Source organism: Parus major, chromosome 1A (assembly GCF_001522545.3).
Source record: "Parus major isolate Abel chromosome 1A, Parus_major1.1, whole genome shotgun sequence".
Taxonomy (NCBI): Eukaryota; Metazoa; Chordata; class Aves; order Passeriformes; family Paridae; genus Parus; species Parus major.
The window spans coordinates 20,076,649-20,091,942 of record NC_031773.1 but is presented as its reverse complement, the minus strand read 5'-3'; the positions used below and the strand labels follow the sequence as shown (position 1 = coordinate 20,091,942).

Below are 15,294 nucleotides of genomic sequence, written 5' to 3'. Positions count from 1 at the left end.
AGCTGCAGCCTTAGTTTTATCAACACAATTTGTTATTACAGTCAGTAAGATAAATCACATTAGGACGAGGGAGTATGGTGTACAGGGTACAGAAACACAACATGTAGAAAAACCAAATGAAAGAAGAATATAAAAATATGATCTATTCTTTTAAAACAAACCAAATACAACACACATGGAATTTATACTCTCAGAATAGCTCTTCCTATAACCTTATAATAACCTTTATATATAACCATATATGGATAACCATTTAACTATAACCATATATCCTATAATAAACTTTAAGATAATGTTTTAAAACTGCTTTTGTTCTCTAGCAAAATTAAAATTTACCTTAAGGTCAAAACGTTACCTACCTGTAACAGATAGTTGCTGACATCTCTGCAAGTGCAATTCAAGATCTATAATCAAGAAGAATTTCATAATTATTTTCCGCCATTCTTTTCTTTTTTATCATGTGGACACGTACAAACAGGTAGGTAGATAAAGAGGTAGATACACACACAAAACCGAAAGCTGAACAAATGAAAATGAAAATTCCAATAATGTATGAAAACGATACAACAACCAAAAAAAAGAGTAGCAAAAGTAAGCTGAAGACACACATTGAATATCAAGAGTTAATATAATAGAGGGGAAGTTAGCATATACATTAAATAGGAATATTTATGGAAGTGAACACTTTTCAGAAGTATACTGTGAATGATTTGCTGACATAAATTGCATGCATCCCCTGTAATCTTTCTGAACATGAACATAAATACATTATTCTAATACCAATACAGACTGCCTGGTCTCTTTAAACAACCTCTACTACACACAGAGCGCAGCAAATAAATGCAATATTTTTCAGTTATGGACTGGACATGAAGCATTTATTTATGCTTGACTTCTGCATTCTTTTAGAAATGCCCTATGTTTCTATGTTAATAATGGCTGAGTAACACAGATTTTTTAAAAGCCAGAAGCAAAGATACAGACTATGTCCAACCAGCTTTAGAGTTTAATTCCCTTTTAGTTATTCTTATCCTGGGCTAAAAGTACCATTCAGAAAATAATACGGGGTCTGTAGAACTGTCTATAAGATATCACTGTTCTGTGGAAGTGCAGCTTACATACACCTCACACAACTTTTCATCCAATGGCTTAAGAAGGGCTCCTCAACAGGCAGCTGTTTAGTAGCATTTTCAGTGCCTGTCCCTGCAGAATCCCCCTTTAGAGGGAGGCACTTGCATAACTCTGCTTTGTGATCTAATACAGTATGATTAAGAACACCATCTGTGTTTAAGAATTTATTCACTAACTCCTATGAAAGTATCTTTCCATGTAATATGAAATGTGTGTGCTGGAAGACAGAAAGAGTAATGTAAATTTCCAGTCTAATAAACTGAAGGAATTCTCTAAGGCTTTGAATGTGAAAGTAGCATTACACACACAGAAAAAGCAGTAACTGTGACCTTATCTCGACCATATATAAATTAGAAGAAAGTGCACATCAGCTTTCAGATGCTCTTACCTGTAACATTGCCAAAAGTGCTGTCCACGTCCATTGAACACATGCTTTCCATATCCTGACTGTCTGTCAGTTCCACAGATTCTAAAAATCTAAAGATAAATGGCTAAATATTTTATAAACTAGAGAAATTTTTTATGTATTGTCATTCACACACACATATAAATATATATGGGACTACACAGACACTTACAAGAAACCTATTTATTATCAATACACAGGTATAGTGTTCAGACATAAATGTTCCAGCAGAGACATAAAAATCAACTGAACCAGAAGTTTCAGGAGGTTATATTAATGATGCAGATGAGACACTTTCCAAATCACTTCTGGAACATTAAACACAAAAGAGTGCCAAAAGAAATATGTACTTCTGGAAACAGAATTCCTGATAATGGAATATGGACTTTGGTTACTTAGCCGCTCCTAAGGAAGAAAAAAAGAGTTTACAACTTTCGGAAGAAGTGGCAGATCACTCAGGAGGATTACACGGATGTTACACAGGCAGAAAATTAGAAGTGCAAAGTCTGACTAGAACTTAATATGACTACTGCTGTATGAGAACAAAAATAGCTTCTCCAAATATATCATCAACAAAAGGAGGGCTAAGGAAAATCTCCATCCTTTAATGGATGTTGCAGGAAACAAGTGACAAAGGATGTGGAAAAGGCTAATGTACTTCATGCCTTCTTTACTTCCATTGTAATAGTAAGACCAATTATTCTTGGAGCATCCAGACTCCTGAGCTGAGAGAAGGATGGGGAGCAAAATGAAACCTCCATAACCTAAGAGAAAATGGTCACTGACCTGCTACACCACTTATATACACACACACACATGTTTAAGGGGTGGTTGGGATCCACCTCCAGATACTGAGGGGGCTGGAAGAAGTGCTCAAAAATCCACTTTCTATCATTTATCAGCAGTCCTGGGTAAGTGAGGAGGTTCCAACAGATTGAAAATTACAGCAGATGGTTATCTACAAGAAGGGTCAGAGGGAGGATCCAGGGAACTATGGGCCTGTAGTTCTACAATAGGAACTACTGAGCCTGAGCTCAGTGCTGGAGGTCATGGAGCAGATCACCCTCTGTATGTTTTCATCATGTAGCACATGAAGGATACCCAGGGGATCAGACACATGTAGCATGGGTTTATGAGACATGTCCTGCTTGACCAACCTCATCGCCTCTTATGACAAACTGACCTGCTTAGTGGATAGGAAACAGCTGTGGATGTGGTTTACCTGGACCTTAGTAAAGCCTCTGACAGTGTTTCCCACAGCATTCTCACAGAGCAACTGGGTGTCATAGCTGGGATAGGTGCATATTTGCTGGGTAAAAATCTGGCTAGGCCCAGAGAATGAATGAAGTTACCTCCAGCTGGTGGCCACTCACAAAAGGTGCTCCGCAGGGGTCAGTACAGGGGCCTGTTTAGGATCTCTACCACTGACAAGGTGACTGAGGGCATGGCACCCTCAGTCAGTTTGCAGATGATCCCAAGCTGAGCAGCAGTGTTGATCTGTTGGAGCGCAGAAAGGCTCAGCAGAGGACTCTGGACAGGCTGGACTGATGGCCAAGGCCAAGTGCATGAGGTTCAACAAGGTGAACTGCACTTGGGTCACAACAAGTCCATGCAGTGCCACAGGCTGGGGCAGAGTGGCTGGAAAGAGGCTCAGCAGAAAAGGACCTGGTGAAGGAGCTAGAGCACAAATCCTGTGAGGAGCAGCTGAGGGAGCTGGGATGTTTTAGGTTGGAGGTGAGGAAGATCAGGGGGAACCTTATCACTTATGGCTACAACAACAGCGTGACAGGAGGTTGTGTTGAGGTGGGGTCAGCCTCTTCTCCCACTCAGCAAGTGACGGAAGGAGAAGAAACGGCTTCAAGTCGTGTCTGGGGAGGTTTATATCAGGTATTAAGAAAAATTTCTTCATGAAAAAGGTTGACAAGAACTGAAAAAAACAGCTCAGGAAAAATGGTGGAGTCATTGTCCCTGGAGGTATTTTAAAGTCATGTAGATGTGGCACTTAGAGACATGGTTTAGTGGGGGACTTACCTATCCCTCCAAACATGTTCATCTTAGTGGTGCTAAAGACATATTCTGTTCCCGAGCTTCTGATTCTTAGATACATTTACAATTCTAAACTCTATAGCTGTTACATAAGCCTAGAGTTTTCAAGAGTGACCTAGAGAAAAGGAATTATCTACACATACATAGTACTTACGCTTTTAGCTCCTTAACATCTGGGTTACTTTCTGGCAACACTCCTATTCCTCGACCATAACAAGTGCCACCATGAAGATGAAATTCTATATGTGAGACATCTTCATTGTCAGCACTTGCTTGTTTCGTATGAATACTGTAAATTCTCAGAAAACTTCCAATCTGAAAGGAAAAAAACCAACCACTTTGATAAGACAAAGTTAGTTATTTACGTGGAAGATTAGAGTGCTCATGAAGCTTTGTCCCTGTTTTAACTGAATCACAGAATGGCTGAAGCTGGCAGGGACCTCTGGTGATTACCTTGTTCTTGTGCCCAAAGCAGAGTCAACTAGAGCAGACTTCTTAGACTTCAGACTGTTTCCAGATGGGTTTTAAGTATTTTCAAGTATGGAAACTGTAAAACCTCTTCGTGTGATCTGTTTATTTTGCTTTATCAGAAAACATTATTGTCAGCAAAGGGTGATTCAGAACCAGAATAATCCTTCTTAGTAAATCTAATTCTCAAACACACTTCAGAAGACAGATCAAACACTCCTTTCACAAGGGCACAATCTGCCTTCTATATTCCCAACAGAGCCCCACAGAGACTGACATCCTGTGATTTGGCCTAGGAATGATCACATTCAGCAATTGATCTGCTCATCATCGTGCATGGCTTACTGTGTTTACATGTATATGTACATATCTGCTTACTCAGATTTCTCCATCGTATCTTACTCTTACACATTACAGATAACATTTTTTTAGCACCAGAACAAAAGACAACATGCATTAGAAACTGAAAGATTTTGGCACTTCTCCTATCTCTGTTAGATCTCCTCAGGTACATGGAGAATATCCTTCCTGTTTTGCTTAGAATGATTTTGTGTTTTCTGAAACAGTTTTGTCAAGTTACACAAACAGACTTATGCTAACTTATGCAAGGACCTATTGAAAATGAAGTTATGATGTGGTGGACACTGAACACCTTTTATAACTTTGCTTTTATTTCAAAATATTACTCCCATTATCCCCCAAAGAAAGCCCACACACCCAGCCAAATAAGCAAAACCAAGCCAAATGTTCTAACGGCACATAACATGGTGTTTCAATTACACAGTTACCAAATATTTTTTTCTTAGTTTTTAATATGAGATCTAGATAATAGTTGACAAGCTACACACACTCAACAACTTGGTTTTATATTCATTCTAAACATCTTTTAAATAGCCTGATAGGAATGAGAAATTAATTTAAATTTACTTCAATTAAAATTAATGTTATAGCAGTTCATTTATTAAGTAGTATTTCAGCCTCAACTTTAACCAGTGGAAACTGAAAAAATATTCCTATTAGATTGGATTGGTCATGTCACAGTACAACACTTTTAAACACATGTATATATGCATAAAAGCAGATGGAGCAGCAACCTGTGTCTAGAATCCTCCTCTGTATATAAAGGAACAAACTATGACTACATAATGCTGGTATCAAACTGCTTTTTTAAACAATAATCACACATGAAAAAGGCAGCATATTTTCCAATTGAGGCAGCAGGAACATAATGGTGCACTTCAGTCCACACCTATTTTGCTTCTGGCATGGAGCTCTTACCAGACTTTTAATTGATCTGCACTGTTAGTAGGCTGCTCATTTTGTTCATTCAAAGCACCACCAGGACAGCTTGTGCATTTAGATGGCAGTTAAGAGGCTTATCCTAAGGCTTTTTGTTTTTTCCTTTCCAGATGCTGATTTTACTTAATTATGAATTTAAAAAAAAGCAAAGGACACTCATAAGACTAATGACTATGAAAAATGCTTTTGGAGAATTTTTTTTAAAAGTTCTCACCTAAGTTCTGCTTAGGAATAACCATACGTAAATAAAACAGTGTCAAACTACTTCCCTTCCATCAAGAGTAATATGCATATTAAGAGAAAAAAGTTTAATTGACAAATTTCTTTGTTTTATAAAAAATAGTATATAAAAAATAACTATTTTCTTTAGTATGAACACAAAAAATTAAGTATCAGAGAGAGGAGAGCTCAGAAGCCAAGAAGACATTTATTAGATCCTTTTCTGAAAATTTTATTTTTTTATGTATTTTAATATCACTTTGAACTACAAAAAAAAGATATGCATAATAATCAGCATTGCCAAATACCAAAAAAGTTCTGTAAGGTTCTGAATGCTAGCCCAGAGATGCCTGGGTGGACAGAATGCTGTTTCTGTGGATTCCTTTGGGAGGCAGCCTTGCTTACTGTAACAGCAGAGAGCAAATGTGTTCGTTGTGGATAAAAATGTTACTGTATTAGAATGTTCTGTATTGTTTACAGAATGCTGGCAGACTGCACTCTTTATATACCTGACTTGGAAGAAATTGTGATCTACATTAAACACCGTGATTTACAGAGCCATCACTAAAATCTAGTACAAACCCAGCTATTACTGGACTTTACAGCAGTTCTGTTCATGACCTACCTCGTTTAGAGGAAGTTCATTTAAAAGTGAAATTAAAGTGAGTAAAAAAATTACTTGCAGTAATATAAAATATATTAATACCCTATTTTCAGTCTAATTCAAATACAACTATTTAAAGAATACATATTAAGGCTAAAGAGAATTGAAATGCATAAGTCATATATGCAGTTCCCTGCAACTAGTTAACTAGAACAACTTTTCAGCATAGGAAATTCTCTTAATTATTTCAATACATATTGGGTTGTGTTCATAATCACACTGGAATTCAGTGAATTCACAACAGCATCTGTCATTGCAGGTAAATATTCATGTCTGTCCAAAAAGGTACACAAGAAACTGCCTTTATCTACAGGAATCACCCAACAAATTCACCTGCACTCAATTTTGCCTATATTTATGGTTGATAATATTCAGTGAGATTTGTCATCATTTTTATTGCAGCAACAGTCCAATTTTACTGAGTAAATAGCACACAACTTTCTGCAAATGAGACATTTAGGCACCATCTTGGGCAGTAAGAAATAAATCCATTTAAGAGTTTGAAGGACTCAAGAGTGGTGTCTTTTGGGTTTTTTCCCTTTTCAATGAGTAATAAGACAGAAGTGGGAAGAATACAACTCACAGGTTGAAGGAATGCTACCTAGGTCTGAAAAATATGAAGCTAGACATTGTATCCATGTAGCAACTCATTTGAATTGTGTGGTGAAAATGTGACTCTGCCACCACTAGGAAAACAAACTTCTTAGTTTAGTCAAACTACCATCATGAAAGACATGACGTGATAGTCATGACATAGGAGAAACAGCTGAAAATAGACAAATTCTACACCTGAAGATATATAAGACAAAGAAAATACTGTGAAACTACGGACTAGGACACGTATGTATGCTCAAGGTTACTTGTTTTAATTGCATTATCCATAAAATGCATGGCAACAGAGAATTGATGGTATCAAGCCAGAAGAGGAATGCACTGAATCATATTCAGTGCAAACCAGAAATCAGGAAACCTCTGACCAACTGTGGGCAGCTGGACCCCTACTGTGCTGACCACTGACACTCACTCATCTTGATGCTTACCACCCAAGCAAAATGCCCCAGATGGAGAAACCCATGTCACAGACCTATTCCCAAACTTCACGGTAAAGTCAGTGAACCCTGAGAAGTTCTGGAAAACTGGCATAAGGTTAAACCATGTAGAGCAACTGTATTCCAGACAGTTGTAGGCTGGGGTTCCTACAGCAATAAGAAAGCCTCATCCACTCCAGGTTGCCAGAGGATAAGGGAACATTGCCAGAGGATTAGGGAAATTCAAGCAAAAGTGGTAAACACCATTTTCTTTGCTTAGTTGTAGGTCTTGCCTTGTCCTTATGCCCCAGGCAATAATCTGCTTCAAAGAGGAGATTTCTGAAAATTCTCTTTGTGCTCTATTATGGCACCAAATGCTGAAAAGCCACAGCCCTGCCCAGCAGGAAAGGGGGGCCAGTAAATACAGGGGAAAAAATTCTACTTACAGTATCACCTGCAACATACCTTCAACATACCTTTAACTAAAGTTCTCTCCATTGAAAATTTAAAGTATTAGTTGTCTTAGAAAATGAGATAAAGTGCTCCTATCTTCAGCGTTCTCTGGACAGACAATATAAACAAGGAGTTTTTAACAAACTCTTGCAGCAATATCCCTGGCACTGTGCTCCATGATTTGCCAAAAATTCCCTGTAATATATTACCCACTTTCTCTGGCATGTGGTACTTATTCAGAGATTTCTTGTCTGAACATGCACCTACAGATATAATTTTAAAATAAGAACATGTATTTCAATTTGTTTTTTTTTTTTAATCTGGCCTTCTTGTTATCAGGGTTGTGTAAAACAGATTGCTCCTACATAAAACATCATTTCCAAGCTGCAACTGTTGTTGTAAATGGTACACAACTTGAGGCGAGAGTGTAACCTAACAATTTTGTAACAATTTACATTGAAAAAGGCCACTTTGAGCTAGTGTTAAATGTAGAAGACAAGACAGAAAAATTGTGCACTTTTTACTGTTTCTGAAACCATAAACTGTTTCTGAAACCATAAACTAGCAAAATATCTAATCAGACTTGCGAAGGCACATGTGGATCCACTAAACACTTGCCAGTTCTGTACTGCTACATAAATTAATTTTTAAAAATAGCTTTGTGTAACAAGATCCTGAACTCAATAAAATATCATACGTATTTTGATTATGCTTTTTTATGATATGACACGATTTCCACTAGTATTTAAAAGCCTTTAATAAAGTCCTCCATTTTAGGGAGAATTTCCCCCAAATTTTATAATATATATATATGTGCGTGTATATACATTTTTATATATATATCTATGTATAAAAATTATTCTCTGAAATACAATTAATTCTACATGTTACAATCTGCAATTAATAAATATTTCTGAAATTTAATTCTCAGCATATCAGCTCTTTCTTTGATAACTCCACTAAGACAAGCAATTAAAATGTTGTGTACAAAAATTATCTAATTTGAAACTACTGCAACTTTGGACATAGCCAGAAAGAGAGAAACACCCACAAGAAGTCAAAGGGGGTTTCTTAACAATTTCTTTTGAAATGATTAAATCTTCTACTATACAGTGCAGTATCCAGCAAAGGTAAAAATGCTTCAGAAATGCAAAAGAGCAAGTGGATAGGAAACAAAAAATTGAGAGAGAGAATGAAGATATCCCATGTATCACATACTCAGTATGTGATTCAATTTCTGAATATAAATGGGGGAGAATAATAAAGTAAGAATTATCAGCTACTCAAGAAAATATGTTTTATTAATATTAAAATACTTTTTTCCTTCATATTCAAAACATACCATTTCAGCAGAACATCAGTTTTTTACACCAGTTAGCAAGAGAAAAGTTCTTGAAGAGAACTTGTAAGAAATGAAATACTGCTGTCAGTTTTGTTATGAATTCTTACAAAAAAATTTTGCACTTACTTTGCTATCTGTAATTTACTTATGAATGGGTGTTAATGTATCAAAATAATTTCATGTCTGCTGATAGACCCAGCATAAAAAAAAGGCTATTGCTTCTCTTTATTTTCTAGTAAGCGTTTTCTTAAGAACAATCTTGAGCATAGAGGGCAAGGCATGAAATGAAAGATGCATTCTTTGCCAAGTTCCAGTATTCTGAAGCAAGATGGCAGTATTGCTGAAGATCTAATGTTTAATTATGTTGTTGTTTTCTCCATCTAGGCACAATCAACATTACTGACCTACTAAATGGAGACTGCACTGCAAACTGCAGAAACTTATAGAACAGAAAATCTTCTATTGACTTTGGAATTAAGGGTGTTTAACAGGACTACAGGTTTAACACTGCATCGTATAATTTAAAAATAATTCTAAAGCATAGAATACATTTTCTGAGTGCATTATTTTCATTGTCTGGAAAGTGCTTAATTGGAAGAATATGTTCATGGCAATTTTTGGGTAATAAGCCTGTTTAACACATGGTGAAGTTTTGCTTTCAAATAAAAGGTATGGGAAATACAGCAAAAGATAAAGAGGCACATTAAACTAATTACAGCAGAACTGAATTGATTAAAAGCAACTTTTAAGCAGAAAACAGGCCACAAAAAGAAAGAGAAATACCAAACTGTGCATTACCTTAAGTGATTCTGCCAGGTGTACATGATTATCATAGACTAGAATGTCCACTGTTAGATTTCTCAGCTGATGAAGAAGAACTTTTTCCCCTTCCAGGTCTTTTGCTTCCACAGGCACCTTCCATGTGGGGTAGGGACATTTAGTGCCATCCCAAACCTGCAATACATGTAATGAACTATTTCAATGCACTCAGAATACTTTAGAGTCAGACTTTAACAACTTATATTTCTATTATTTTGATTTAAAATTATTAACAATAAGAGATCTTAGTTGTAGTCTCAGTCTAAAAGCCATTAAAATACCTGAATTAGACCTTAAGGGATTTTTAATTTATTACTCCTTACATAGCATAAAATCACCTCAACAGAAAATATAATCAACTGGTAAAACCTGGCATTTTTAAATATTTAAATAAAAAATAAAAATAACAGCTCTAGCTAAACCTCAGCTGCTTATCATCAGCACAGAATGACAAAATACTCTGAGCTGGAAAGGACCCACAAAGATTATCAAGTCTAACTCTTAAGTGAATGCTCCACATGGGGATTGAACCCTCAGCCTTGCTGCTCTTGGAACCATGGTCTGAGCAGCTGAGACAATCTTAGGGTCAGCTGTTACAACTATCAGAATTCATCATATGCAGAACTGTCTGCACTTAATATTTTAATCCTGCTGTAGGGTTTTTTTAACCACTCCAGTATGTTAAAACTGAGTACACAGCATTTACTGACCTATTACTGATGATCTCCTATATCAGTACACACTGCTAGTTACCCAGAACATATCAGAAAAACATCAGTACTTAATCTGTATTTATTAACAATAATTCTAAAACTTGTTTGCATAAAGCTGATACTTGATACACTTCAAGTACTGAAATATCAGTAGTTATTTTTTAGCTATCAAAGTGTTGTGAAAATGTAAGCTTACTGACAGGCTTAACACCTTGAAACAAAATCTTATTTCTTAACCTAAATATTATCCTGTGAACCCTAGTTTCCTGAGTTTCTGGAAACATACTCTTCTCAAAGACACAAAAATAATGGTTTGATATACTGGCATAGTAAAACAAAAATCTAGAAGCAGTTGGACTATACTTCTGAAATTCTGCTTTTCATAGGATTTCATACATGTATGTTCAACAGAAGAACCTATTTTCCAATTTTCAGATAGTTTGTGATATCAAGGTGCTTTGTCCCACGAATTAGGCACTGCAGATGGCAAGAAAAAAAGACACTAAAGCCTAATTTTTAAAGGATTTCTTCCCCTTATGCTTAACTGCTTTGGATCAACAGGCCCACAGGAAAAGATCTAAGAATCAGCAAAGCTATGTATAAATGCACTAATAACAACTCATGGAATATGCATCCAAAATCAAAAGATTAAAGGGAAAACTGTTCATAGTGAAAATGATCCATGACATCAAATTATGTTGCCAAATAAGAGTAAATTCTGAAGGACCCAGATAATGAGGTGGTGTATGCTGCCATAGATTTAAAAAAGCCTGTTATCTTCTGATCCTGTACCATGAAATACTTAAAACCACCTTTGAAAGAAAGGTTGTCTATTGCTTGAATTATCACATCTTTTCCAGAACTCAGCTTGAAAACAGATTTAGTGCATACATATTACAAATTTAGTCACTCTGACGAAGTAAAGAATCTTATGTTTGTCAAACTTTCCATTATTTTTCAACTTGAGACACTTTGGTAACTGTACACTGGAGAGATGATCTGACAAATGGATTAAAATAACCTGCATGCTCCCTGATCAGAAGAAAAGGATGGTGACTTAGTTTTAAAATGTCCTTTACCAGAGGAACTAACAGGGTTGGCACCAGGGCACCTTTTAGAGGAATTTATAAGCTAGTGGTTTTGGGTTTTTTCTTGCACAAATATAAGAACAGATAAAGCTCTCTACCTCAGGAGCTTGGCAGCTCTACTTTCCACAAAACATGAAAACATCCCAGTTTTCTGGTGCTGGTTTCAAAAACGAATACTGGAATAAAATCCAAAACTGGTTTAATTAATTTTGAAAGAAAAACAACAAATGGTTCTATTACTAGTCATGAACAGACTGGAGCTAAAGGAAAGTTAGTGGTAACATTTTACCACCATGGTAGGAAAACACTGAAATGGGAGAGACAAAATACCTGTTTCTGTCTTCAGCAGAATATGCTCATCATACAACTTACCTTAGTGTACACAATTTAACTGACAGAGAGGAAGAATAGAGTAATAATAAAACTCTTATAAAAGACATTAATGACAGAATAATTTCTACAGTGTATTTGTTAGTCTTCACCAATCTGAATAACAAAATTCTCATAAAATGGTAAACAGTAACAGGTCAGTGATTATGCCTTATCAACTCTACTGCCTTGCAAATAGGAATTAATTTATCAAGTGTAATTTAAAAGTTATGCTACAGGTGATGCACAAAATTGCTGAAATTCATTTCAGTTGTCTTTGAAGCACTCTCCACTAGGTACATGAGATCAATGCTTAAAATAATCATGATTTTTTTAATAGTACAATCAAACATTAATTTAGCTGATATACTTGGAATAAAATAAATGCAAATAATAATTATAAAATGCATAACAAAATTATACAATAAAACACTATTTAATGAGCACTCAATTTGAGCTGGTATTGAATTGGTTGTTTTGTTTGATTTTTTTTTTAATTTAGCAAATCAAGAAAATAATCAGAGATCTGTCTACAAGTTTTTAGAAACGTTTCTTTTCTATCACAACCAGTATTTGATATCAGAAATGGATTTTACCACTGTTAAAAAAATGGAGGAAATTGGCAACAGAATATTAATGTAGCTTGTCCAATGTATTCTAATACACATTTAAGTATTTAATATTTTATGCTAAAAACCTGATGTACCATTATTTGACCTCAAGCTTTTACCTTCATAAGTCTATCCTAAGATTTCCCAAATTAATCACCTTTACTACACAAAAGTGACAAAATCGACTTCAGGTGTTAAAACACAGGAAAGTGTGTAAAAAAAATATTAATTTAAGAATTAAATTGACTTGTCTCCATCCTTGCAAAAGGTCCCTCAATGCTGAAGATACACTTATTGATGAACAACTTAATTACAGTCCACAAAGTAATGAAAATTTACTGGGTCTCATTTGACATCTCTTTCAAAAGGCATAATTAAATGGAAATATTTGTAGCAGTTGCAGAATATGTTACAGTATGCACTTAAGGTTTTTTCTGTGTAGCAATGCATTGCTCTGGATGATAAAAATCTTTGCTGCTTCAATGAAGGAATAATGCCAAGTGCTATTTCTAAAAATATTCTAACAATACAGTTTAACACAGTAGAACCAATATATTATTTTATGAAGTCATAAAGTGGAAAATAACAGCTTGTAATTACTCATGTTTTAACAGTCAAGTAAAAAATAAATACAGAGGAATTCTGGAAGAGCACCAGACTGATACATTGGAACTAAAACTAGGAATATTATGGAGACCTCCTTTCTATTTAGCTAATGTGAAGGACCTTTAGAATCTGCTCTCTTGTTCCATGGCACTTTGCATTTTGTACTTTCAGTGAGCACTGATGCCCAAAGTGCTCATGTATAACTAAAAGAAGCTACCTGAAATCCATCATGATAGCATAATCCATTCATTCTTTTTTAGGCAGTGCTTTTTACTGCACTAATCATATCCAGCAAACCTAGAAAAACAAGCAGTAAATGCTGCTAACTAGAAAACAAGTTTAAACAAGTTTTATTTATCTACAAATCTTCATGAAATTTTGATCTATATAATGCCATCTTAATAAACCTCTCTAAAAAACCAAACAAGGTGATCAAAGACAACTGGGCTTTCTATTTTGTTTTCATAGAATCAAAATAGCCAAAGATCACAGATTTGCTTACACTAAAAATCTTTATCTACATAATATTATTTAAATTAATATGTATGTTTTATTAAAAAATATATCACAATGTCTTAATAAACCTAACAAATTATTTTTAAAAAGGAAGTCTACCTTTAGAAGAAAAGAAGATCCATCCACTTTTGCTTTTCCTACCAGCTGGCACGTAAGATCAAAGAACAGCATTGGCTCAACACCAGACAATTTTGTTGCTGGTCCAGAGATGGAAATATTACTGGCTGCCCAAATACGTAATTCTTCTATCGTTTTCCGTTCTTCATCCAAGAAAGTGTAGTCTCTGCTAGAAGCTCGAGGAACTACTGGAGCTCCTACAGTTCCATCAAAAGTTAAGGATGCAAATCCCCCACTGGTAATTCCCTGCATCTGTCCATTGTATTCCCTGATCTGTAATAAAATATGAATGAGAAAAAAACCAGTTTGCACTACATGGAAAAAGAAATATATTTCTGCTTTATCATGTGCATGGAAAATGGACCATTGATCACCTCTGTTCCTGGTTCTATTGGGAGAACAGAGTCAAAATAAAAACAAAACAAAAAGGTAAAATTAATAAGAAAACAAAATGTATAAGCAGAAATATAACATTACACAAGAAATTTCTGAAGAGGCAGACAAACTACCTGTAACATTTATACCTACACCATCTTTGCAGGAGTGTTTTATTTGCACACATCAAAGTATTTGTGTGGGGAACAGATAAGGATTGCCCTTATAAAAGGGGAAACTAAAGCACTAGAGAAATTAATTGTTAGGGGTCACACAGCAGAGTAATGGCAAAATTATTCTGGATTCCTGATTTGGCCCCTCACCAATAGCCCTGCTTCCCAACACTATGGAACTGAAAAAAAATGTATCAGCTCAAGAAGGTATTTTTTTTCTATAAAGCAAATAGTGATGAGCTTTCATTCCTTGAATTACGAATACAGCTATCACAGTTATTCAATGTCTACTGTCCTGCTCGTGGCAGGTCTCCTAAATCCTGCTAATTTAGCTGTGCATCTGCTGCCATATGAAACACAGTATTTAAAGTCTGAAGCATTCCTTCAAGGGTCCAGTCTAGTCTTACTGCTCCCTGCAATGATAGATTTATCTATCTCAAAGCACTGCACGACTCATTATCCTGAAATCTGAAACAGTCTTTTTTGACCCATTCCTTTTTAATTAATGTCGGGTTACCAAGTAAGCAGTAACACACATGAACACAGTCTAGTATGAGCTTCCCAGGGCTCAGTTTTCAAATGGTTGAAAATCCCATTGATATGAAATGCAGAACATGCAATATGTATCAGAAGTCCTAAACAGCAAAACATTGCCAATGATTTAGGCCTGTATTTTATAAACATAGTGAAATTTTAAAAGCACACAAATCAGGCATTCAATGACCTTGGAAATTCATAAACATAGCAGTTCAATCTTGGTGACAGAACTCCTTTAATCCCTGGTACTCTGACATAATGCATATATGCATTAAGGGTCATCTCTAAGATAAACTTTGATTTACTTAAGCATT

At 35.5% G+C, this 15,294-nt stretch overlaps 1 protein-coding gene across 7 annotated transcripts in view; it reads right to left on the bottom strand.

Moving 5' to 3' along the window:
- POT1 (protection of telomeres 1) overlaps positions 1-15,294 on the bottom strand; it is a 57,841-nt gene that overhangs the window by 12,535 nt on the left and 30,012 nt on the right. For all 7 annotated transcript variants that reach the window (XM_015628836.3, XM_015628835.3, XM_015628838.3 and 4 more), the window contains 5 exons: positions 13,878-14,168; positions 9,855-10,010; positions 3,738-3,898; positions 1,520-1,608; positions 360-404 (listed from right to left, as the gene is read on the bottom strand). In XM_015628836.3, coding sequence (XP_015484322.1) covers positions 360-404; positions 1,520-1,608; positions 3,738-3,898; positions 9,855-10,010; positions 13,878-14,168 — 742 coding nt within the window. The remainder of the gene's footprint in view (positions 1-359; positions 405-1,519; positions 1,609-3,737; positions 3,899-9,854; positions 10,011-13,877; positions 14,169-15,294) is intronic.